This window comes from Paralichthys olivaceus, chromosome 4, assembly GCF_024713975.1.
Source record: "Paralichthys olivaceus isolate ysfri-2021 chromosome 4, ASM2471397v2, whole genome shotgun sequence".
In the NCBI taxonomy this organism is placed as follows: domain Eukaryota; kingdom Metazoa; phylum Chordata; class Actinopteri; order Pleuronectiformes; family Paralichthyidae; genus Paralichthys; species Paralichthys olivaceus.
In genome coordinates, this window is record NC_091096.1 from 27,226,923 (window position 1) to 27,254,224 (window position 27,302).

Below are 27,302 nucleotides of genomic sequence, written 5' to 3' on the forward strand. Positions count from 1 at the left end.
TGTTTTATGTGAAGCACAGTATTTTGGTGTCAGCAGAAAGACTCCACTTAGAAAACTGTACAATGGTGCTACTGTCTCCATTCCAAATAATAATCTTGGATGAGCTTGACAGACATGCAATGTTGAAAATGTGTCTTCAGATTTATCCTGAAAATTGTATCACAGAGGTTGACTTTTAAAAAAGAGTAACTTTTTTTAATTTAATTTACTCTATAGATGGATCTAGAGCAGAAAGGTTAGCATACGATATGCTCAGTGAGGTGCAAACAGTAACAGTTTTGAAGAACCCATCAATGACCTTCTAACAGAACCATGATCGGCTATTATTAAGCAGTACATATTTGTTAATGTCATGAGAAAAGGTATGCATCCAAACACATCATTAGCCAATTTTCCTGGCTTTAACCCAATACGGACAGACATTTCTATGGAAAGCCAGTAGAACTTTGGAGCTTCCAGGGAACAGCCACCTCAAACCCATCATTTCTTCCTGTTGAGCGGATTGCTGTAAAATGTGTGCTCTGCATTTAAGCAATGCAACAGAAAAGGGGACTGTAGTCGTGCGTGCATGCGCGTTCTTGGACCGAACTAGGCAAGCACATATACACCGGGTCTCTTGACCCACACATGTCCACAAACGTCCACCCATGTCCACCCACGTCGTCGCGGCTGCTCCAGCTTCAGGAGCCCAGCCTACTGCAAGAGACCAGAACCAGGTTACCAGCATGCTCTTATTGATTGCCTGATTACCTGATTCTGCACAACTGTCCGATCACCGGCTGAGCCACTCCTCCCTGTTGTCCAGCAGTTGGCGCCCTAACCACACCCCACCGCCACACTATGTATGTACTGATATGTAAAACAATCCTCATGGGAGAGTATTAAAATAAAATTTTGAAATAAATTGCACTGTTTCTGTCTCTTTTTTTAAATAACATTGTATACCATTGCTAATGGTATACCATTGCTAATGGTATACAATGTTATTCATTATAGCATAATTACTGACATGGGGGAGGCAGTAGCACAGTCCATAGCGACTTGGGTTGGGAACCAGAGGTGCTAGTTCACCTCCTGGGCACTGCCGAGGTGCCCTTGAGCAAGGCGCCGAATCCCCCCAATTACTCCCCGAGCGCCTTCATGGCTGACCACTGTTCCGTGTGTGGTCACTGTGTGGATTGTGTTCCATGTGTTCCATGTGTTCCATGTGTGCTCCGTTCACACAGATGGGTTAAATACAGAGGTCAAATTTCCTCATATTTGCATGCAGTGTGTGGGACCAAAAATAGGAATCTGGTTCACTCAGGTTACTCAGCAGTTGATGTCTCCCTACAGACGCTGGGTGCTCCAGCAGATCCTCCATCAGTTCTCTGCTGTGGGCCACACCAGGAAGCAGCAGCAGGGCGAAGCAGCACAGGCTGATAGTGAGAGGAGCCAGCAACTTAGTGACCATCTGTCCAGGATACTCCAGCAAGAGATAAAAGTGTGCTCTGATGCTGCCTGCCACTATTCCAGCAACTACAATGCCTGGTCTCACCGAATCTGGGTGCTTCAGCACATGGCCAAGGGGAATGTCAAGGTAGGACAGAGAATAGGTTCTTTATTTATATATTTTTAAGGATTAATTGAATGTACTTTCCTACTCAACACACAAAGTTTTGTTTTTCTCATCAAACTCTCACCTAACAAACTTACCATTACCAAATTACCCTAGAAATAGAACCTTTAGGATATTTTTTGGAACAATGCCATGCACTAACAGGCACATTTTGATTGCATAAAATACAATCGCTAACTTTACATTTGATTATATTAATATGTAAATGACAAACAGGTCCAACTCTGACATGGCATTATGTTCATGAGTAAACCTGCAAATGTTTATTACAATGTTGTTGTGATTGGCTACCAAAGTTATTTTGCCCCGACTCTGCAAAATACATTTTCAAACAAAAAACCACTTTGTCTACCTTAATGACCAAAGCCAGGAAAATTGAGAACATTGTTTATGTACTGTAACTCCAGACTCTATGAATACAGCCATAGCCCGCCTAGCTTGACTTTGCCAGCATCAAAGTTGACATTGTGGTTGCATATAATAATTAGAAGGGCACTCAGAGAGTGCTTACCTCTTCTGAGGCCCAACAGTCCCCTTATGGAACCACATTTAAATTCACTAGATCTGGATTTCTTTTTTAATGAAGATCCATGAATTATTTAAGAAATCGCTAAAAATGTTTAAAAATATCCTATCTTGCAATAATAAAGACAGTGAAATTTTATTTCCTGGGTTCACCTCCTTGGTCCTGTACTATAAAGTGAGGTTACGTCAAGAGTAACTCCATAATTAAGCAGTAATACAAAAGGAGAAATGTTGCCATGTCCATTTACTCTGCAACTCAAAACTGCTACAAGCTATCTTTGTTCTTTGTTAACTCGGTTTACTTTGCAAAAGCATCGCTCTCTTTATACAGTCTTAAAACCCAGTCGATGTTAGATGATTGTGAGAGGCTCACTCAGCAAGCGTAGTTATTTAGAGATTATCAGAATCTGGTGGTCTCCCACAATCATAGGAATTCAGTGTCTTCTCACTATTTTGCCATTGGACACTGTCAGTGCTCTTCATATCCGCTCACAATCAACACGCATTCTTCCTCTGTAAAATATGATGCACGGATTTGCACTGCTGCACACACCCTTTATGCATGTTCACATAGTCTAATTAATTTTAAAAAATGTATAGTGCCAAATCATAACATACATTCAAGGCACTTATTATTGCAAGGTTGAGACCTTACATATTATAGATAAGCCCAACAGTTCACACAAGAAGCGAATGCTACTCCTTCCCTACTGGAAGAAACCTCTAGCTGAGCCAGACTCAATGTGGTTGGCCATCTGCCTCAATCGGTTGGGGTAAGCAGAGAAAAATTTGGAAGAGTAGAGAGGTGTGTGGAAAAGAGAGAGAGAGAAGTGGTCAGTGCATGACTGCGGATCCCCCAGCAGTCTAGGCCTATAGCAGCATAATATTACATAGCAGCACAACATAACTAATCAAAAAGGAACGTTTTAAGTCTAACTTTAAATGTAGATGGTAAATGGTCTCTATTTATATAGCATTTTTCTAGTCTTGATGACCACTCAAAGTGCTTTATAGTACAGTTTTTCACACATTCATACAGTGCATCTATGTGCAGCAGTTCTTTTCTATGAGAATGGGCAATTCAGGGTTCAGTTTCTATTTATCCAACCAGGAAAGTCTCATGAGACTAAGAATCTCTTTTCAGGGGAGACCTGGCCAAGATAGACAGCAGCACAGATAAAAACATAGTTACGAACAAAAAAAGCACATACTAAAACAGGATCAAAAGAAGAAAAAAGATTATAGCTACACGACCAGTTAAATTAAAATCAGCAACCTCTTATAGAATCTGCCTCCGGTGAAATTAAGTAATAAATTCAAAGTTGCATGTGCGGAATAAGCAAAAGCCCTTTTCCCAATTGAAGTTCTGAAAATGAATAGAGTAATGCCCAAAACATTTCTGCATAATGCAGCCAACAGGTAATAAGGGAGCAGGCCCAGAATCGCCTTGGTGGTATCCTACCTGAGAATATAATTCACAGTGATGAGTCAAAGCTATAGAATTTGTGATACATTTCAGGGAGGCATGGTAAGCTGATATCACCATAATCAAGTATAAATAAAAAAAGTTGCAGCAACATGTCACATTTCTTACAAGTGCTGCACCTGTGGCTTAAAAGTGGAGGAGTCATCAATCAGAGTACCTAGATATTTATAAGAATTAACCACCTCTTTTCCATCAAGAGTGACCACTGAAGGGATAGCTTGTGGTCTATTCCTAACACCATAATTTTTATCATATCTGTGTTAAGAACAAGTTTCAGCTCAAGTAAGGTATTTTCGCTGTTTGCAACGGTTCCACGGCTTGTACACGAGTTGCCTCAGAGCTATATACAGTGTCATCAGCATAAAAACAAAGTATCTCATTATACATTGCATGTCTGTCAAGCTCATCCAAGATTATCCACAACAAGACACATTTTGACCCAGAATATTTATAATGATAATAAATAAGAGCAGACCTAAAACACAATATATCAGGATCTTGCCCAAGGACACACCGGCATGCAGATGGGGAAGACTGGGATCAAACAACGACCTGTATTTAGCAAGCAAACTAGAAAGATGGGTGTTGATACACAGTCAAGTATGTATGGACAAAGAATACAGCAAGTGAAAGTCTTCAGGTTTTGGAAAGTGTGGTTTGATGCGCAGCTCATGTGGAATGAACATATACACACCATACTCTCCAAATGTAAAGAATAATTAATGTCATGAGATGTCTAACAAGGTCAGAATGGGGAGGGAGCAGTTTGTCAATGAGAAATATTTATGGAGCGCTTGTTGGATCTGTGCTAGACAATGGTTTTATCGCTTATGGTCCAGCATAGTTAAAGAAGTTGGAGGTTGTGCAAGCTCAAGCTTTGAGACTCTGCTGTGGTGCTTTCAAAACAACTCCTGTGTCTACTCTTCAGGTTGAGGTTGGTGAAATGCCTTTGCATCTTAGGCGAAAACAGTTGATGATGAATTACTGGGGAAATCTTCAGAGGCATTCTGAAGATAAACATCCAACAACAAAGGTACTTCTTCTATTTTGGGAGAGTGAAGGGGCCAAGAGTGGTGCGTGGAGCAGTATAAAAGTAGCCAGAGTCATTTAAATCAGAGAAGTTGTATCCCTACAGCAGTCTTGGTGGAACATAGATTGTAGACATTATATGAAACATTTATTCCAGTACATATAGATGGATCCAAAGATCCTATTCCAGGAAGAACAGGTTTTGGTTTCATAATACCAGACTTAAAGGTTTCAGTGAACAGTAGAACCTCAAATGATTTGTCAGTTTACACAGTAGAGATGGTAGCTATTGTGCAGGCATTACAGTGGGTAGAGTTATTTTGGGGTTGTTTTGTGTACAAGTTCTTGCTCAGCATTAATGCCGTTAAAGTAATTTTCATCAGTAGGCAAGATTTATTTAATAAGATATTTGAGACTCTGTATAAGGGCTTTGCGATAAAACGATAAAGATGATTATTATTATTAAATTACCTTTCCTGGTTGATACAGTGTCGATAGAGCTCATTCCATCCATGTTTTGACAGACAACACGAACAGCCAATGATAATGAGAATATTCAGGGATCGTCGGAAATGCTAACGTCTGCTAGCTTAGCCACTTCTGGTAAAATTTGTTCTAACACTGTTTACCCCTGACACTCCTAAAGTGTTTCGTAGACTCAAACACTTCACCCACCTCTCCATCAGCATAGTGGTGAGCAGATAATGAGTGAAAATTTCTCATTTCTGGGTGCATCACAAAAAATAGAGGGGAAATAAAAGAGAGGAACACAACAAATTGTATGAAGCATCTGGGGTCACACAGGATACATTTAAAAGTAGAGGGAAGCACCATTTGCAGAAGCCAGTGTTTGTTTGCGTGACATTGATATTACGTTATTCTGTGTCTGATCCTCAACAATACTGTCTCTTTTATGTCTGTGAGGTTGTTTTAATTTGAAGCTTATTCAGGAATTAATATTTGATACCTGGTATTCTTATTATCCTGAACTTTGTTTGGAGTCACCAGCATTCCCACACTTTGAGGTACACACGTGAGTTTCGCCAGGCCGTGGAAGATTCATCACACTCCTTTTTAGATTAAAATTGTATACAGGATTTTTTCACAAGGACTGATTATAACTTTGGAAAGACACGTTATGTCTGGAAATTAGGAAAAAAACGTTGTGCTGCTTCTCATTAGGAAGCAACAGCATAAAAATAGCTGTCCTCTGCCTATAATAATTCTGGCTTTTGTTCAGTCTTTGAGGAATAAGATTGACCATCTCCCCAAACTTAACACATATGTGTGACATCAACCACATGGTGTAACCTTTTGTTTCATTGTGGCCAGCTGCCATTTTGAAAGCACACTCACTCACTCACTCACTCACTCACTCACTCACACACACACGTACATACACATCTGTGTATCTGTATATAGTAAGTACACCTTTAATTAGTTTGTGTGTTTATACTTTTATTATATTACTTATTATTTTCATAATAAATGTACATGCTGTCGTTGTTAATGTTGCATAAGTGTGATCTTGCCAACCTCTACACTGTCAAGAACTCTATATCCTTCAACTTTGCTAGCTTGATGTGGTCATTTTGTTTATAGTAATTAATTTCATTATTAAACAGAGTTCCAAATTTGTATTCAATTTCATGATATTTAATCGATAAATTGACTATCTGTTCCCTTCCTTTGAAGGGTGGTGCCCCAAGGTAGCGTTAATTAATCAAAGTTATTATTTAATATTAATATTTTTAATATTTAATATTTTTCAGATTTAAATGGATTAAATGCCCAAAAGCAAACCATTTAATGTTGCCATGTTTAGGCTATAATAATCACAACACCTCATTCAGAGCTACAAATATTTGGTTGTATTTTGATTTCTTTGTTGAGGCCAAAATTAACTCTTTTTATGTCTTTTCTGAGATAATGACTCTTCTACAGAAGTTTTATTGAATCAGTTTTAACCTTCTGTATTTTTGACTGGTTTGAAAACGTCAATTTGGCAAATAAAACAAGACTAGGGACCCTTGGCAACATCGCCAGTAAGATCACACAGTGCAGTCAGGCCATGCTTTATTATAACAAACATAACTCAATTATAACAGGCAGGTCCTTCAGAGGGCAAATGCTATATTAGTAGGGGTGGGACCATATGCTTTGGTCACGATTCGATTGTATCACGATTCAAAGGCGGCAATTCGATTTGTATCACGATTATTGATAATTGTGATTCTACAAGTATTGCGATTCGATATAATCAGTAATTACAATGTTCTTTTCCTCTAAGTTAATTTCATACACTTCTAGAGATGATAAACCATGAATGTCGTTCCCATAAACAATGCACATCAGTCTGTGTCAGTCAGTCCAGCAGCTGACATTTATTTCAACTGAAACAAAAAGAGGTACTTAACATGTACAGCATTTTTTAAAGTTTACAGTTAAAAAATGAAATGAAATGTCCACACAGCACAAATGTGGGCTAGTTTTAACATAACTTAATGTAATGAATTGCTCAATAGATTAACCTGTTTTTAAATAATAAAGTAAAGTGCTCTGACTACTCCCATTGCTCTCTGAAGTAGTGCTATAAGATGAAAATAAAACACTTGGCCAAAATAGAGCCTCTAAAAGAAAAAAACAACACAAATGTCCGTCATGAAATTAAAATGTTTCAAATTAAACAGTTTTTTCAAAACCCTGAATTGCACATAAACACTGCTCTCTGAGGTAGTGCTGTAAGATAAAAAAAAAAAACACTTGGCCAAAATTGAGCCTCTAAAATAAAAAATAAAACAGCACAAATGTAAGCCTTGAAATTAAAATGCTTGAAATGAAACACTTTTATAAAAAACCCTGGACTGCAGATAAACACTGATAAACAAAACTTACAATGCTTTTTGAGGTAAACAGGCAACTGCTACTTTTGGTTGCTTCTGTTAATTGAGCTAGTGCTTAGGAGTTTCAAGGTTTTTGTACAAAAACAAGAGCTGGTCAACATGTTCTGCCATTAGGGTGCTCCGCTGAGCTGTAACAATGTCCCCAGCCGTGGAGAACACACGTTCAGCAGAGACACTTGTGCCTGGCACACATAAGTACTGCTTTGCCAGCTTTGCCAGGAGAGGAAACTCGCGGTGATGATCTTTCCACCCGTCTAATGGGTTCTCAGACAGTGGCAAAGAAGCAGCTGTGCTGTAATCTTTCACCTCCTCCTCTGCTCTGTCAAAAGCTGACTTCTCTGGTGGCACCAGACCTGGTGACTGTCTGGCATCTCCAGAGGTGTTGCCCAGTAGCTCAGCCAGTGCACAGGATATTCTCCTTTTAGAAGGGGGGGCTCCTGACCACCTCTTTCTTCTGCATTCTTCTCAGTTTCCTCATTTAGTCCACTACTGTCAAGATCCTCTTGATCAAGCCTCTCTACTTCACTCTATAATAAACAAAGCAGAGTGGAACAAAGAAAATAGCACACTATTAAATGTTTTATTTTGTCAGCATTCCACCTATTTGATTTGGTCTATTTCAACACATTTGAACACACACCCCCACACACAGAGGCACTTAAATATGAGCATAGACACCACTTTTTCATCTCTCTCGCAACATCCACCTTACCTGGTAGATCCTTTCTGCAGAAAGCTTCAATAAAACTCACTCTGAGACCAAAGAAACATTCTTCGACCCGTTTATTGACACATTTCCACCACAGTACTTGTTTAAAAGTATTGATTTTAACACGTGTGCTATGAATGACTCCTGCGTGACATTCAGTGATTTTGTTAGATTACCATTCCTTTAGCTTTGGTTTTTTATTCTAACAAAAGATTCACATTTTGAGTCGATGTTATTAACCTAACTGAGAAGCGACTATAAACACAAACTTTATAATTGGTGCTTTTTATATTTACTATGACATCATCGGTACTCTTAAAAAAGAAATTGCTCATGCCTACAATGGGTATTGCTTGTTTTCAGTATGCAATCCTATTTATTAATCAATCCAATTTTCTCATCCAAATTCCATAACTTGTGTTCAAACTTTTGTTGTGCTGTTGAGTTACACTACTATAAATATCCAATATCAATAATGGTGATCTCAATTGTTGAGTGACTTATAATAAGTCATATTGCAGTCCTATAACCTAATAAACCTATTTACATATTTTGAGCATAAACGACACAAGGTAAAAATAACAACAAACCAATCTTCTAATATATGTTGAATTTCCCTCATTAATAAGTAGCCCTTTTTTTTAAGACACTTGTGCTTACTGGTATGTTTCTGGACAGGTTTTCCATGATGAGCTGTCCTCTATGCGTCTGTGGGTGTCCATGCATGTGTCTGACCACAGTGGGTTCCACTACCGCCAGTTCCTGCTCAAGGAGCTGATGACTGAGCTCTACCAGACACCACCTTCTACCACCACTACCTGTTCATCCGAGCAACAGTCCACCACAGTCCCTAGCATTAGTCTCCCCCATCAAAGCCATAACCAAGCTAACAGGGAGCTGTCGGAAGCAGAGGCAGCAGGTGAGGAGGAGAGGCAACTCAGCTTCACCACCGTCTTTCAGCTCTTCCACCAGGAGATGGAGCTGTGCTCAGACCTGATAAAGTCCTTCCCTGGACACGAGACACTCTGGAGTCACAGGTGAGGCTACACAGGTGAACGTAACGCAATGAACGTTTCCATTTTGTAGTGACCTATTATGAGATAGTTTGCAAATTTTACAAGTTATTAATGTGTGAAACTGAAGCACAGTTTCGCTCTGCAACTGAACTTAAGTAGAAGTTATGGTCAATGTTGATTTCAGGTTATATGCAGATCATGACACCTTAGAAAGAAAAAAATATTTGTGGTATGTAACTAATGGTATACCTTGGTACAGGCTTTTCAGTCAAAATTTAAGATATCTGTCTAAAATGACATCTATCCATTTTTGAACAGTTTGAAATACATGTACTGCATGTAATTTGAAGAAAATAAGGCTTGTTTGGGGAATGTTATAAAGCAGGGGTGTCAAAGTCAATAACATAGAGGGCCGCGGGGGAGGGCAGACAGCGACTCTGCAAAATGGCTCTGTATTGCGTGAGTGTTGCGTAGCACAGGAAGGATAAATGCTTCACTTTCTGTGTCCATCACACAACACTGAACCACCTACAATTCACTCATTACAGTCCAAGCCATCAAGTGAAGACCACATGGTCAGAATTAATGTTAATCAAATTAAAGTTGTAAAACGAGGCTTACTACAAATAAATCTGTTCAGGTCGGGGCCCTGATGAAGCATAACCAATATGGGGCCAATAGGACAATGTACAGTGGAGTTGAAAAATACTTCCTTTTTCATGGTAAATAAGTAGGTGGCACTATGACCCTGTGTTAATATAAGACATATGGAGCTGTTCAGGCCAGGACTGATCATGTGACAGAATTTTGGGGCTGATTGGACAATGCACAGTGGAGTTATGACAACTTCGTCTCCTTTGTCGAAGGATCAACCTTCGCCGCACCTCAGTGTGTACACGGTTTGAGTAAATGTCACAATTCTGACCGTGAAGGTCTTCTGACTTGTCTGAGCTCATTTGAGCTGTATATTGTAAAGCAGCCAAGAGCAGTGCATCAAAGTATAGAACATGTCACTTCCTGTCGCCAGCAGGTGGTGCAGTGTCAATGAGTCAATATTGACATATGTATCAGGGCGGGACTGTGAAATAAGTTTGAGGCTATAATAAATCACTTTTTTTGGCAAATCATCAAAATTTGACAGCATGCCATGTTCACACCGTGTGACATACATTAAAATGTTCAATAACTTTAAATCTCAATGGAGGTAAGATGACACTCACTGAATTTAAAGTTGATCTAATGAAAGCTTTAGGAGGAGTTCATCAAAATACATATGTAAATGGTCAAAAATGGCCACTTGATTCAAAATGGCCGACTTCCCATTTGATCTAGCATATCGATCCAAATTTTTAGTTGGTAATGAAACGACACATCCCTACCAATTTTTTTATATGTTGGTTAATTGTGGTGCCGTGTTTGCTCTTTATGGGGTCTGTTCAGCTATTTAGCCACACACAATGTAGAAATATATATGAATGTCTTCAGAGGGGGGCTGTTGTTACACACGTAGGTTGAGGGAGATTGAATAATGTAAGCTGAAGTTAAAGTAATTTTGTGTGACACAGACATGTTGAAATTTAATGCCACGCCACTAACATGGCCTTCGATGAAAACTCACAGTTTCCTTATGACTTTATCATCAATGTCTTTAGGCCCTTCTGACAAAGGGTTGTGATCAATTGACGAGGAGGAATACATGAATGTTTTTGTGACATTTATTGTTGCCACCATGGGTGCTGTGATTTTTAGTCATGATTTCTGTGTAGATGTTATCTAGCCGGGACTCTTGTCTAGTTTGGAGTAGATTGGACCATGTATGTCTCAGATACAACAAACTTGTGTTTGGATGGTGAGTCATCAAAATTTGACGCTACGCCACCTTCAGACAGTGTGACAAAAACTCAAACTTTTAACAACATTTTATCTCCATGTTGTTAAGATGACACTCATTGAATTTGAAGTTGATCTAATGAAAGCTCTAGAAGGAGTACGATTTCATAGAAGGTGTCAAATTTCATTTTAAATCCAAAATGGCCAATTTCCTGTTGGGTGTGACAAAAAGTGACAAGAGCCTTTTTTGTGCGTCTGGTCATGATACACGCAGAGGTGGCAAAACTACTCACATTCTTACTTAAATAGAAGTACAGATACTTGAGTAAAAGAAGACTCTGGTAAAAGTAGAAGTACTTATACAACTCCTTTCCCCAAGTACAGGCTCTGAAATGTACTGAAGTACATGAGTAAAAAGTAAAAAATGGTTGAAATGTTGGAATGTGCTCTCGTTGATTTAGTCCCTGCCCTTTGTTACAAACCGCCTGTCGCTACCATAGATTGGATGGTTTAGTGAGGTCCTTTAAGGTTCTCTCTGTGTTATGTCTTTTATGTCGCGTTGTCATCCGTGGAGGTTGAAACAAGTAACGAGCCAGTTTTGAGAATTTAAGGAGTAGACAGTACAGATATTTGTTTTCAAATGAAGCAAGTAAAAGTAAAAAGTCTTCAGGAAAAGATATAGTAAAGTTAAAAAAAAAGTAAAGTACAGATATCTGAAAAATCTACTTAAGTAAAGTTACAAAAAGTATTTGTACTTTGTTACTTCCCACCTCTGGATACACGTGTACCAATTTCCTTTACTCTTGGTGAAAAGTAAAGGGGTAGGAAGACCCTTATTGAAAACTTTTAGGTTTAAAATACGTAAATAGTATGTTAATGCCCTCAAAAAGGCACTTCTTTTCTAAGATGAAGAAGAATCAACAGAGTTTCAAGTGCTGAAGATCCTGGATCAGCTAATTAATTCACTCCTGGCTTATATCTTGATGTCATTAGACTGTGCAGTGAATTATACAATACTAACACTTCACCCACCCCTCCATCGGTATATTGGTGAGTAGATAATGAGTGAATTTTTATTTTTGAACTGTCCCTTTAAATATGTCAATGTAAGTGGAAAACTTACTGGTAAAAAGGCAGAAAATGGCTTAGGCATAAAAAATATTATGCCGCATTCAACAATATCTCCTTAATAATTTTCTTAAATTTGTTCTTGATAAGTTTTCTAAGATGCTGTAGAATTGTAAGCATCAATGTTATATTGATGAATGCCATGAGTTGAAAATTATTCAACCATAAATGGTCAGTGCAAAGCACCTCATGAGTATTTTATTTTCGTGCTGACCAATGGGTTTCCATGGTGACTCATGGCATCAAGTGATGAAAAGAAGAAGCGCAACTTTCTGACACTGACATCAAGTAGCGTGTTAGTGAGGTGGAGTTGAAGAAAGTTTGGTGGCCACAGCAGTGATGTCATTGATAAAATAAAATGTACTCAGTGGTAACATGTTGCTGATGAGGGTAATGCAGTGAGTCAGAGTGAGTTCGACAGAGGAAAAAAAAAGTTTTTTTCTCAGTGTCAAAGTGAAAGGGGACTTTTAATCATCCAAAACTGCAGATTATTTATTTCATTTATTTTTTATAAGTGTTCTCCATTGCACTCTGTGCGCACTACAGCACAGGCACGTTCACTGCAGCGATTTTACACACACACAATATAAAAAGTACATTCTTTACTGTACTTGATACAGGTGCAGTGTTATAGAAGATATTATTAAAAACTATTAATCACTCTGTTCTGTAACAGCTTTTTGCTGTTTTACCACAGACATGTGCTTCTTTAATTAGAATATAGCTATAACATGAAATCGTTTTTTCTTGGAAAAAATAGTTATGTAAATGCTAGGAAAAGGCCTTCGCTTCATTCAAATTAATTTTTGTATGACAATCTTAAGATATCATGTTCAAGAAAAACGTAAACATACTTCATGAGGCCACCCTGACATTGATGTTTGACCTTGGGCTACAGAAATGAAATCCACGTTTAAATTAATGTTTGCCAAATGTCAAAAGATTCCTCTTCAGGACATTCTGGAGGTATCACATTCACATGGCAAAAAATTTGATTTGTGAGGTCACACACCAAATTCTCTCCAGGTAATCTTAGAGTCCAAGTTAATGTTTGTACCACATGTAATGAAACTCCCTTAGGACAATCCTGATATACTGCGTTCACAATAATGTAAGGTGACCGTAAGGTGACCTCACGTGACCTTAACCTTGTGACCGTCAGCCACGAAAATCTAATCAGTTCATCTTTGAGTCCAAGTGAATGTAAGCGTGAGAGTCTGTTTGTTGTCATTCACATTCGTACTGTATATTTAACTGTGAAACTGATAACCTAATTAGAATATGTAAAGCTAATAGTGCACATACATGGAAAGGTTAAACCTGTCATTGCAAAACTATGGAGGTACAGTTTAACCAATCCAAGAAAGAATGATGTATTCTGTGCAGTACATTTTGATAATAAGATGCTGAAAATATGTTTCCACCACATCCAGGCGGCATGTCTTTTACTTGTGGCATCAGTGGAAGAGGGAGCACCAGAATCACTGCAGCAGCAATGGAGGCAACGAGTTGGTCCATCTTATCTACTGCGACCCAGCCCTGCTCAAGGACAGCACTCAAAGCTGCACAGGCCTGGGTGAGATTGTCAACGGACAGAAGCATGCCAGTGAGCTTATGGAGGTAGACGGAGTGTCCTTCCCTGACCAGCGTGACAATAAGCGACTGAAGAGGGGTGTCCCGCTGCCTAAACCCCCCACATTATCCTCTGAGCACAGTTTTGTAAGTGGTATCATTGACAGGTGCTCTAACCCTGAGCAGAGACACTTTGCCCTGGCATACAAGAAGTGGTTAGACACTGTAATTGGTCAGCAGCCTTTATAGAGAGAAAGAGATAACAGTTAACCCCATCCTTTAGTAACTATGAAGTTGCCTTTAGACAAAGATATAGGATCAGCTTACCTACTGTAGTGCTAACAGTAACTGGTTACTTTCCAATCCTCCTGACAGTGAGTAGAGAAGATGGGGGTGGGATGTCTTCCCTCAGAAACATCTGTATTCTCTTGAGCTGCTTCTGAGCCATTAGTTCTTCAGAATGGAAATTTGCACACATAAAGCCTATTGGTTCACCATGTGTCTGTTAGTAGATACTGATATTTACTCTTACCACTGATTTTAGGTTTTTCAATCCTTCAGACAAATTTCCACTGTTCATTTATTGCAGTTTTGGCATTCATCCACATGGTACTGCCAAGACACTCTATGAAGCTGCCACTGGTAGAGAAACAATGTCCTCCACAGTATTTACACTTAATCTGAATAATTTCAAATTATCTTTGTTAGACCCGATCGTACCAAATGCCAAATTAGCCAATAATATATAGAAGGAATAGAGAAATAATAGATATTATATTTGTGACCCAATACATTTTGCCATAGTTTAATACATTTTAACTCAATTAATTATTTTGAATGACATCTGTTTTAATGGAATTCATTCGGATTTCAAAAAGACTGTTCAAAAGTCTATTTCTGCAAATGATAAGCTGAAAGCTGAGAGGGTAGCAAAGGGTGTGTGAAAGATGGCATCCTTGAAAAATCTATAAATCTGTATTTGGGAAAATTTACAATAAAGTTTCAATAATTTACACTCATATTTATAAGTTTATTTTGAATTATGCTTAATATTTAATTTGACATATTGGCCATTTTTGAGTTAAACATGGAATACAAGGATTTTTAAGGGGTCAGTTCAAAGAAAATTTTGAATTTACTCATTATCTACTTACCACTATGCTAATTGAGGGGTGGGTGAAGTGTTTGAGTCCACAAAACACTTTTTGAGTTTCAGGGGTAAACTTTGTTACAGCAGAATCTAATAAAATTTAAGTCAATAAGGACCTCCATCTGCATAGTGGTGAGTAGAAAATGAGTGAAATTTCTTTTTTCAGTGAACTTTCCCTTTAATAAATGTTTTCCTAATAAAAATGGAAGAATCCTCGTTCACTTCTCACTTTTTCAGCTAAATGTGTTGAAATTCATTCAGCAATCACTTGCAATGGAAGGTTTTACAGTCAGACTCCTTTTATTTCCTTCGAGGTTCTACAGATTTCCATTTTGAAGGCAGTGACATTTATAACCCATATTATCTAACCTTGATTTTTTTTTTCTTGAGTTGATCCTTAGTTACTGTTCCTGGTTTCATTTCTGTCATCTAATTTTCCGCCAATTCCTAACAATGTAGCTATGGGCTAAGTTACAATACAATAGTTTGCAGTGGAAAGCCAAACAGCCAGTCAGGAGCATAAAAGTTGTTTTCAATGTGAAAAGTTAGTAGAGAAATGCTAACATCACAAGATATGTATGCAACATGATACTTCAACGTCTTCATCTGTTACAGGTGTGTAGGGTGCAACAGATGACTATTTATTTAATGTAATTGGTCATTGTTTTGTGGGTAATTATTAGTAAACAGTATCACATCTATTTTTGTATCTTATCTGGTTAGGGTTATTACACCAATTAGTTAGGGGTAAACCAAGCTTCTTTAGACCAATCAGCCACAGCATAATCACACACATATATCACTGTCGTTGTGTTAATGTTAACACAGTTATGTTGAAGGAGAAGATGATTGCTCCCTCTACTTTAACTGCTGTCAGACTTGCACTGAACCCCCAATATTCTCTCTAGTTTATCAGCAGGGGCTGCATAAACACAAATGGCCAAGTGAGGTTCTCTGGAGTTTCTGCAGACTTTCTCTCACTGGGCCCAAGTATTAACTCTGCAGAAAGTCCGGAGAAGCTGATGTGAGAACACAGCAGGAGATCCTCCGCTGGATTGGCCGCACGGAGGGGTTGATGAACATGCAAAAATGAAAACAATAAAACAAATTTCTACAAATAAAAAAGCAGCACCACACACCAAGATAGCAAACAAGCTTTTGGTGAATAGAGCTGAAGCCATCATCGATGTACTGTAAACATAACATGGGATATCCACAGCGAATCCCCCAGAGGATTTTTTGCTGTTATGAATGCGTGTATTTCATGTGTAATAGGAAACCTCTGGAGAAAGTCTGAAACCAATTCTCCAGAGTTCCTGCAGGGGGTCATGTCTAGAAAATGGCTGTAGTGTCATATATACTGAGAATGGAAGAATGGTATTATTTAATCTAAATTAACAAATTTGAAGTAACCTGTATTCCAGATATTTTTGGAATACAGGTATTTGCCTAAATTGGCAGCAATTTTAATTGGATCCATCTTTTCATTTTGTTATGGATTGCTGTTATTACTTGTTAAGCCAATTATATCACCACCTGTGAAGAAGGAACTCTAATCATGGTTACATTGGCATATACAGTGGGTACGGAAAGTATTCAGACCCCTTTAAATTTTTCACTCTTTGTTGCATTGCAGCCATTTGCTAAAATCAAAAAAGTTCATTTTATTTCTCATTAATGCACCAGAATTGGTGCATTTCATCAACAAGGTGGGGTATTTTAACATTGCAAACCAAGAATACAAACTTTGAATACTTAGTCTATCTATGCAGAAATGTTTTAAAAGGTTAAACAAACTTTTAAAATGAATATTAATGTAGCTACTCTTTTTATTCTCCGTTAAACTACATTGGATGATATTATGGTATAAGGTTATTAATAAATAAACTATTGAAACTGAGAACAGCCATACAATTTTTTATGTCATTATCTCGAGACATTTCCCATCATCACAAGTAAATGAGCGGTGTTATCTTGAGATAAAATAATTTACCCCGGGCTTAAATCGACCCAGACTAAGGCTGGCACCTGTTTTATTGGATAAGCGTTCTCTGTCGCTATCGGAATCGATACATACATTTTGTGTCACATTTAATGTTCTGCTCCCTCACTTTAAATTTCCTGATGGAGTTTTTTGTAAATTGCTTGTCTGCCTATTTTGGATGCATTTTAGGTTGAAATTTACCCACTTGTTTCCTTTCTGTCTGTGGATTGCTAAAACGTGAGTTTTATTTACATCCATGAAAACCAAACAAACTAAGAAACTAAACCCTGTGAAGTGTTGTCTGTCTGTCTTAAGAACTCTTTTACAGTGCAGCAGGTGTCACTGTGTGACTTCGTGATTCGCATCTCTCTTCAAATTAACAAGATTTAAAATGCATCCAAAGTTTGCAAACAATTGAAAGAATAACCGAAGAGATAACATTTAATATTACAAAACATTTATTTACAGGTTTTGATTCTTCAAACAGGAAGAGCTGTCCATCACAATCTGGAATGTCCTAGATTCTAATCAGGCAAGATCCCACAAATGTATCCCTGGATTATTTTTAGAAAACACAATTATTTAACTCCTTATTTTGGAAAAAAGAGCCCTGTTATCCCAAGATAATAATTAATTAATCTGTGATGTCAAGATAATACTTTAAAAAAACATTGCAAGAACAGCAAATTTTGGCTTCCATAATAATTCCCAGCAGCTCATTGATTCATTATTTATGCATAGAGTTAGAAAATATCATATCGCACTTCAAGTGTTTTGTTATCTACTTACCAGAAATATAAAGCTCATCTGTATTAAAGAGTATTTTTCCTCTACTGTTCTACTATTCTACATCTTGTGTGTGTGTGGCTGAATCACTTAAAGTTCTCCTGCTCTGTCAGCCCCTGGGCAATTTCTTTTGTTAATATTTGAAGTAAACCATGGAAAGTACATCCTTGCACTGAACAGAGGCTGACGGTCAATTAGTCTCCAGTTACCACTTCAGCTTATCCTCAATCAGAGTCAGTAAAAACAGTTTGTGTCAAACTAAAGCCCATAGAGGCTACAACATGTGATTAAGCTTTTAATCTTTTTATCTCTCACCAAAGAGGCTTCTTTTCTTTTACAGCCTGACCGTGCATTTGGTAGAACTTAAGTGACAGGATATGCCTGTTTCCCTTATCCTTCCCATTTAAGGAGAGTGCATTTTGGTAAAGGGTGACTGCGCTAGTCTCAGGCAGTGAACATTTTCCTCTAAATTCAAAGTGATATTGAAAAAAAAAATACCTGTATCCACAGACTTATTTCACTTCATAATGACAGTTCATCACCTCAGAGTCTAACTCTGACTGTCAGGACAATCTTGTTGAAATCACATCGACGTGGCCAACTATTGAATCTGCAGTGACACCACGTCTGTCCAAGACAGACTGGTCAACCTGTGTGAGAGGACTGCCCCCTCATATTATCACAGTCAGCCAGCCCTCTGGAATCATTCTTGCTTTCTTCCCATGAAGAAACAAAAGTGAAGCTCCGTTGCTCAACAGTTCACAGACACACCGTTAGGGATTACGGTGAGCCCATCGGGGTGCTGTTGGCATTAAACTGTGAACACCATTAAAATATTAACCGATTGAGTTACCTGGAGTAAGCTAACATATCATGGCGAGCGACTCCAAGTTGTGGCTATTGTGTTGTGGCGCTCCCAGCTCGGCAAAGTTTTACAATATTCTCTCCCTTTCCAGTTACCATGTCTGCAGTCACCAACCCTGCCAACGTGAAACCAAAGGCTAAAGAGGCAGCATCCTGCCTGTGCCCCGTGTCCTGTGGAGCATCCATATCAGGCAGGGACCCTCATGCGATGTGCATAGCTTGCCTGGGCGCTAAACGTACTCAGAAATTGCTGGCTTACCCTCAGTCATGTTCCCACTGTGCTGCTATGCCAGAGAAATATTGGAAAGGAGACTGAGAGTGGCTGTGGCTAACAATCAGGACCTGTGTCTGTCAGGAGATACCCCTGCGGCCACAATGAGCACAAGTCTCCACAAGTTGGAACTGGGCTGTTAGAATGCAGAGGATGATGCTAACCCTCACATTCTCAATATAAATGATAGCGAGGAGGAGGATGACGACTCCACTTTTCCTGCTCAACAGTCAAGACCCTCCACTGCATCTGATGTGGTTCCCCTAGTAGACAGCAGTTTGTACGAGGTCTGAGCATGGGCAGCGGCTACATTGAGAATACAATGGCCATCAGCCCAGGATTCTGACCTGTATGACATAAGGGGCTCCCCCTAGCCCAACCGCCAGCTAAACATATCCTACCAGCTGTACTCACATGCATGAAAGAGATGAGCTGGTACTGGTCCAATCCATTTAAGAGTAAGCTTCCCACCAAGGGCGATGGAGATCCAAGGGATGGGTGAACTGTGGCTGGCCAGACCCCCAGAATTTAAAGGAATAACTGAAAATGTGATATTTCCAAGGGCTTTTACTTTGAAATTCTACATCAGAATGTTCTGATATATTCATAGTAAGACTCTGAGGTGATGAACTTTCATTGTGAAGTGAAATTAGTCTGTGAAAACAGGTAGTTTATTTTTATCAGTCTGAATTTAGAGGAAATTTTTGATATTTCCAAAGGCTTTTACTTGGTTAGACTGTTGCGTGAATCAAGACGCTAAAAAAACGGAAGGAATAAGGATTTTGAAAGATAATCCATGAAACAAAGCATCAACGTTATTTTGGTTAGAAATACAAATATTCCATATTTGTTTACTGTTTTCAATTGAATGCATGTTTAAAATTATTTTTTTAATATTTCAGGCGTTTCTTTGCTCTGACACTAATTACAAATGCTGCAAAGACGTGTTGAATAGACAGTGCACAGACAGGTTGTTTGTTGTGTCCTGTGATGATGTGGAGGAAGGAGGGGCTCCCAGTCTGTCGAACACACGTACTACGGAAATCGTTACAGGGAAGATGGAGGATTGTGTGGAAGTGATGGAGAGGACCTCATCCTGCAGCAACATCGCTTTTGAAAGCAGGTGAGTTCGCCTCTCCTTCGGCTCAGATAAAGCTCAGTGTCAGCCGAAAACCTACAGCTCAGAGAAGGCAGTGTTGAAGGTGAAGTGTCTCTGCCCCTTTTATTAACTGAGAATTGACTGTTGACAAAGATAACGGCGCGGTTCAGGGGTAATGCTACATCGGGATTCAGATGGAAGGAAGCAACAGTGGCACGATGTTCGAGGCTTTTGTGAAGCGCGACCGCCCACCGGTTTGGCAAGAATGAGACGGCCCATAGAGGCCCTGTTTATGGCAGGTTTAGAGTACCAGCATGGGTAATCTCAGCCGTTTCAGATCGCTTGAATCTTGAGCTTCAGATCGTCCACGCCCCGGTCGATTCTTTTCTTTTTTTGCGGGGTACATAAGCCAAAACCACTCTACTTTTGCAGAGGCAGTCTGTCTATGTGGCCTGGTTGTTGTTTACAAAGATGCTGTAGCTTAGTTTCCGGTTGTGCAGACTTCCTGAACTGCAGCGCCTCCATCCATCTGATAAATCTTGGTTCATTAGCTTCGTAGAAACCATAGACCTATTGTAAATACGGAGCATGATTACCTCGTTTGGAATATTCTTTACTCTAAGTAATTGAAATCAAATTTTTTCTTCCCATCTTTTGTCCCAAAATGTGTCAGCGTGTTTTCTAAATGACTAATTTTGTTAATCGGGTAAAACGTGTTTGGGGAAATAATACAAGTATTGATTATGTGTAGGAATAATTTTCAATTGGCCATATAACAGGAAAAGTCAGGGTTGGATCAATTCATTAAAAGTAATTTTATTTACATGTTTAAATTTATTTTACACATCTTGGAATATGTTAACCTACAAGTTGCATGTTGCAGCTGAACACCCCTCACCCCCTCCTTCCAAACATGAAAACGAACCTGTGGCAGCTTCAGTTAAAAAAAAAAACTCAAAAGGTGTTTAGTTTGTCCAGTCTGGACTAATGTAAAAAAACATGGCGGCCTCCATAGAGAAAAGACCCCTCGATGTAAATATAAATCAATTAATTAATCAATCAGTCAATTAATCACTCTTTGTCAGCCTGGCTACAATGCTGAAGAGAAACCTGGGGTTGTTCTTATTGTCCTCTATTAGTATAGAGTAATATGAGGTTCTGGCACGTTGAAAAGCTTTTTTATACACTTCAAGGCTACTCCTCCAGGAAGTAAAATTAACATCAGAACGGGTGGAGCGCCACTTCCTCTCTAACCTCCATCTTGCCTGTTTTAGGGTCAGAGTTTCAAAGGTAAACCATGGAGTGAATCCTCTGATGAATTAACTTCTTTTTCAGAGGAGCAATACTATCAAGGACAGTTTGAAATCCTGAGGTTGTACTATCCACTGAGTTATCGAGGTTTTGCAATAGCGAGGTTGAGAAGATTATCATACACTTCATTTACGCATGGCTGCAGAATAGAGGGAATTATCTCCTTGAATTTATCAATTTTGTCATCGGACAGTAACAGACTATGGGAGATCGCCTGAGTATAGTTGCTAGTGGTGAATTCAAGTGAGAGGAGGAAATGATCTGATAATAAAGGGTTGGAATCACACACTACTAGATTTTCAACATCAATGCCATGTGTCAGTATGAGGTCTAAGGTGTGGTTTAAGTTATGAGTTGGTTTATCTACGTGCTGACTGAAACCAAATGAATCTTTCAGAGAGTTAAATGCACCTCTAAGGCTGTCATTCATCAGTCCTTTAATGTGGCCTATGACACATTTGTGAAAAGAATGTGGTCACACGTGTCCCAGACCATCTCCGAATGTGGTCTGTGCAATCAGATCTCAAGACACATTAAAGGGAAAGTTCACCCAAAAATGAAACATGGAGCAGTATGGAGGCATTTTATCTTTTTTTAATTTGTTTTACATTTGAAGAAGTTGTCAGTATTTACTTCGATTGTATTGTATTTGGCTGCAACGCTGTTTAACCTAGAAACTCCAAAAGTGTTTTGTGAACTCAAACACTTAACCAATCCCTCCATTGTCATAGTGAGTAGATAATGAGTGAATTTTCATTTTTGGATGAACTATCCCTTTAAGGATTCATCTGGGTATGTTCTGAACGGGGTCATACTATCCTATCTTATCAGAGCAAGGTCAACATATCCAGTAGGGTTGGGTTGAAGGACGATGACATCGTCACATTCAACACTGACAGAAGGGTGCAACCTGCCACGCACAGACTATAATTTTCAGTGTCTACTATAATGTAGAAAAATACAGTGGAAACTTGATATAGTGATTGCTCATATACTGATCAAGTACTTCGCTTACAGTGTTCATTTGGGGTATTTTCATACATGTTTAGACCAGCCCCTTCCAACATCCTTAGACAAAAAAGCCTATAAATTGGGATAAAAATTTAGGAAAACATGCAATATGCGATAACATTGTTGAATATTGCGATGACTTGTTATGACTTGATAAATAAATAAATGCTTAAGTAGATGGCAATAAAGGCCCTGTATCTTACACTTTTCTGGGATTTTATTTGTTATTGATACCCCTGATGATATATCAGTAGTTGTAAGTCGAAAATAAGTACAGAAATGTGGATTTTCATTTCCCTTCTTCTGCTTCTCTCTGGAGCTCTACCTGCCTCGTTAATTATTAATGATATTAATAATAATGCTATTACCCTACATGTTAGCTAGAGTCAGACCCCGAGGCGTATACGGCTGTTAAAGACCAACCACCAATTCAAAATAATTTACAACAAGATGTTACATAACGGTAAGTTACATTGTCAGCATGTTTTTCCATGTTTTAGCAAGACAGTCGCCCAATGTTCAGAGTGACTTCTAAATCACAGTACTGCTGCATGCAGAAATGGTTTGCTTATTCAGTTATTTTCCAACAATTCTTGGTTGAAACGCTCAGTTCATGTAACAAAACGCTTAGTTACAAAACACTGCATTTGATGTCAGTTGCTTTATAAGGTTGAAAACATAACGCATATTGCATGTGTATAATCGTGTGGATAGGTAATAATCGTTTTCCTATTGTCGTAACGTACACATTACAATAAGTTTACCTGCTGTGATTTAGCTAGTAAGTTGAGGAATTTTCGTATATCCTACCACATTACTGCATATGCCACTATACACCGTACTATGTATATAATGTATATTGCATTATATCTGTACACCATTAAGAGAAGAGTGCCTGGCTAATTTCACAGAAACTCACTTCTCTCTCTAAGCAGTACCAAAGGTCAGGTTAAAGATAAAGGACCAACCATCAGTACATTGTAGTGTCTATGCTTAGGGACTTTCATATCTGAGATATCTCAGATGCCCCAGACAGAGATGCACCAACTTCAACTCTCACCAACTTCAGCTCTTTTGTGTATTACACCAATATCCAACAGGATGCAAACTTACATGTTGCATAGGGAGTGACGGCAATTCTAGCCATTTATTGATGTGCTGTTAGAATGGGTAATGCAAGTAGAGGAAGATATATGGGGATGCTATGGGAGACATCTTCGGACTTGGAAGTGACAATTGCTCATGTTACTCTGTTAGTGTTTGTATATTGTTTCACCTTCTGGTCTCCTTGATGCATCATTTCTACATTAAAATCTTCTGCATAAGACATCAGCTGCTGCCTGAGTTCTCCTTTCACCTTCCTTCCAGAAAACTTCCATAATAGTAATGTCCCTTTTTCCTCTACAGGTGTACCTGTGGTAATTGTGCAATGATGCCAACCAAAGGACAGAATGTGTGCTGCAGGGAGACACCCAAGGTAGACTATCAAGTAATCTTCACTGTAGCCAAAGTCATTACATTGTGGTACCAAAAGAGAATGAAGCAGCTTCAGTCCACTGCAAACTGCATGACAGATCTTTCGGCCTGGAGCCTTGTATGTCTACTCTCTTCAGCATACAGGCTGTGTTAGAATGATGATTAGCGGCTGGGTGATGCAGGAAAAAATGAGCAAGGACATTCAGGTATATCCATCAACGTGAGTTTTTATTCCTTACAGCAAGGACAACATGACAGGCTTCCAAATAGATGATCCAAGCTGCCCACATAATGGACAACTAAGGCTTTAAATACTGTGTCACTGATTAACATAAATGGAATATACCATTTACAGGTGTTCATTTAGTCCCAGACCCCGGCTAACGCAGTTGACACAATATTATAAATTTATGCAAACAGTATATTTACAGTGGATACCCTCTAATGCACTTAAGCCACCCCAAAACTATATCCCCACCTTCAAATACAATAAATATAAATCTACGGTAACTATAGAGCACCCCCATGCCTATCCTTCCACTTGGTTCCTCCCGGAACGTTTATTGTGGTTTGTTTCCCGGGGGACTGTTTTGGATGGAGCGGAGTGGACAGAGGAAAGGATGGTGAGTTTTTATACGCACTTCAACAAACAACTACTTCACACTGACGCCTTAACAACATATATAGCACACAGATTTACCTAGATGCACACACATTTAACTTTAGTTCATCAATAATGACTCTGTTATATCTAACATTGTCGGCTTCTTAATCTAACTCCCTTCTCTTTCAGACGTAGCCAACTACACGCCGCAGCATCCGCAAGAAGACAGCTCAATCACTGGTCAAACTATCACACACACACAACGATACATAATGAGTTGCTAGAAAATGTGCAAATATGCAATGTGCAAAATGTTCTGTGCAAATATGCAATGTGCAAAATGTTCTGTGCAAATCCTGCAATTAAAGTGCAAATACAGTTATAAAAGTTCGAAGTGCCGTTATTTATGTGTATCGTTATCATAATTGTTTAAAGTGTAATAAATACAAATCCCCATTTGTGCAATATTTACAAGGCATACGACTGCAGGTACTAGTAACAAAGTTCCCTTTGTTACAGGCTGACTATGGGTTTTTCGACTCTCAGTCTACACCAGTAAGTTAGTAATGATTTTGTAGAGGAAAGTCATACAAGAAATAAAGATAAAAAAATAAAAACATGTTCAAATGTGCATTTGAAAGAGATTTTATAAAACATAAGAACAGAAAATTACATTTAAAAGAAAAGGAAATAAAATTCATTTTAAGAAATGCATAAAAACTGAAAAATAAATTGATTAAAAATTATAAGCACGCAAGAGTGCAAGATCTAGTTAAAGGCTGAAGCAAAGAGAGAGGTTTTAAGTTATCTTGAAAAGACATTTACTGGAATAGCTTCTCTGATAAGAAATAATGTGTCTAGTCCTTCCCATACGTGAGGAGTTCCCTGATGATGGCGGCAGTTATGTTGGTTTTGCATCTCAACTGAAACAACTGACATAGCCAGAGATTGTCTCTTCTTTTGGTAGTTTCTCGTACTGGGAGGGGAGTCTTTAAAGACTTGGTCAAAAAGGACCTCCATCAGTACTTGGATGTTACATATTTATAACATTTTATTTACTTTGTATTAAAAATTTCAAAGACGACATCTGGTGGTACAGGCTCAGTTTCTCCACATTATTCAGGACCCTCTACTCTGTTGAGTGATGTTGCTAGATAGACATTATTAGCCAGTTACAGAGGACCAATGACACACATTACTGTGTGGAAACATATTGTCCTTACTGTATGATGCACAGTGTATATGTTCCCTGGAGAGACACTGATAGACTATATAAAAATGGACATAGTGTCTGTGACGTCACCCATTGATTTCTGAAAAGTTAATTTGAGGCTCATAGTGGGCAGCTTTTCACCCATCGCCATCTTGCCGGAGCATGACTCGTCCTAGTTCCTGACTTATCCAAAAATGGGCAAAGAGGAGAAGTGTGAGTCGAGCTGAGGTGGGTTGAATGAAGACAGCTGAGCCACACCCACAGAGCTCAACGATACCTGGTCAGCCCAGGTTAAGGAGCTAGGCTAAATGCTACCTGCTTATGCTAACCGGCTAGCGCTGTGGTCTTGTTGCTTAGGAATGATAGCGGTTGTCCCATCAAACTTAACTAGAGTTTCCCTGAAACTATACAACAAAACCTGAAGTATTGATTTATCTATTATCATAATCATACTACATGTTTACATGCATCACATTTTGTAAATATGTAATTGTGGAAATTAACCTTTTATTTAACATGTCAAATGTTTTGATATAGGCTCATATAACCATCATTACTATTACCACCTGTTTTTTTTAGCCTGTTAAGGAATCACAGTGAATGAGACTCAGATGTGTAATTATATGACAGTTTAGATGTGATTATAATCTCCACACACCCTGTTGTAAACAGTGCTCATATTTATGTTATATTTATCTGTTTTGACACTGAGAAAAGTCAAGGGCCTTGATGTGGACTGGTATCAACTGCACCGTGAGAGATTATCACCTTGAATATTATAGATGAAGTAGAAAGACATTTTAGATGTTTGTACAATATGTATATTTCTTTCGGTACATCACTTCTTGCTGAGGACTTGCCTTCACCTACTGAACACAGAGTGCCAATGGAAAAATATTACATGTGTCAAAAGGCCAAACAAGTATTTACAGACCTTCTTTGATCTAAGGAGTTGCTACTTTGTTCTATGTTCTCCTACAGATGTGACAGTGATTGCAGCATAAAACATCCTTTATAGTGTGTTTTTTCTGCAGCACCTGTTGTCAACTGCTTACAGTTATCAGTCATTGCTAAGTGTCATTGATACTTAATTTCCATATTCGTTATCTGTAGCTTCATCATCTCTATCAAAAACACTTTTTGATAAAATGTTCTCACACCATATGGACTCTGTAGCTCTGGGCCTATTCTGGGCATAGCTTTTAACACTGGCACAGTGTGTGTATTACATTCAAATAAATGTGTTAACAAGCATATGTTTGTATAATTTTATTATTGTTCACCTTCATATGTGTTGTGTCTAGTCATCTCAACTTTTAATCTACAACGCCTGATTTACATTTCAATAAACTGTGTTTACATTTGCACAACTTGAGTACTTACTGAGTGTTATAATTTACTTTCAAATGTGATTATCAATTTAAAGGAGCTTATACAATACAGATAAAACATCAAGACTTAATAGGAATAGGGGCAAATAATTCCAGCAGATGTAGGGATGTTGCGATATGAAATTATGGTGCCACGATTATTGTCAGTGGAAATATCATGGTTTCTAGGTTTTCATGATTATCGATACTATAGAGGGAAAAAGACAACAAGCAATATAAAGCTAATAATATAGCTAATGAACTAAAATATTTATTATTATCATCAACCAGATCCAGTTAGTTTTTAGACAAAATGTGACTCGCGAGAGATGTAGGACATCAAAGTT

General features: G+C 38.5%; 2 protein-coding genes across 6 annotated transcripts in view; both read left to right on the forward strand.

The window, feature by feature from the left end:
• Positions 1-15,182, forward strand: part of ptar1 (protein prenyltransferase alpha subunit repeat containing 1) — a 46,225-nt gene extending 31,043 nt beyond the window's left edge. For 2 of the 3 annotated variants that reach the window (XM_020104009.2, XM_069522848.1), the window contains 4 exons: positions 1,336-1,579; positions 4,558-4,662; positions 8,949-9,307; positions 13,678-15,182. In XM_020104009.2, coding sequence (XP_019959568.1) covers positions 1,336-1,579; positions 4,558-4,662; positions 8,949-9,307; positions 13,678-14,065 — 1,096 coding nt within the window. In that variant the 3' untranslated portion in view covers positions 14,066-15,182. The remainder of the gene's footprint in view (positions 1-1,335; positions 1,580-4,557; positions 4,663-8,948; positions 9,308-13,677) is intronic. The other variant, XM_020104010.2, reaches the window with a different exon arrangement.
• Positions 15,183-19,803: 4,621 nt separating this feature from the next.
• apba1a (amyloid beta (A4) precursor protein-binding, family A, member 1a) overlaps positions 19,804-27,302 on the forward strand; it is a 75,755-nt gene continuing 68,256 nt past the window's right edge. Inside the window, exons 1-2 of one of the 3 annotated variants that reach the window (XM_020104003.2) lie at positions 19,857-19,994; positions 23,700-23,769. The gene's annotated coding sequence lies outside the window, so the exon portion shown is untranslated. Of the gene's footprint in view, positions 19,995-23,699; positions 23,770-27,302 lie in introns of all 3 variants that reach the window. The other 2 variants (XM_020104004.2, XM_069522847.1) reach the window with 2 other exon arrangements.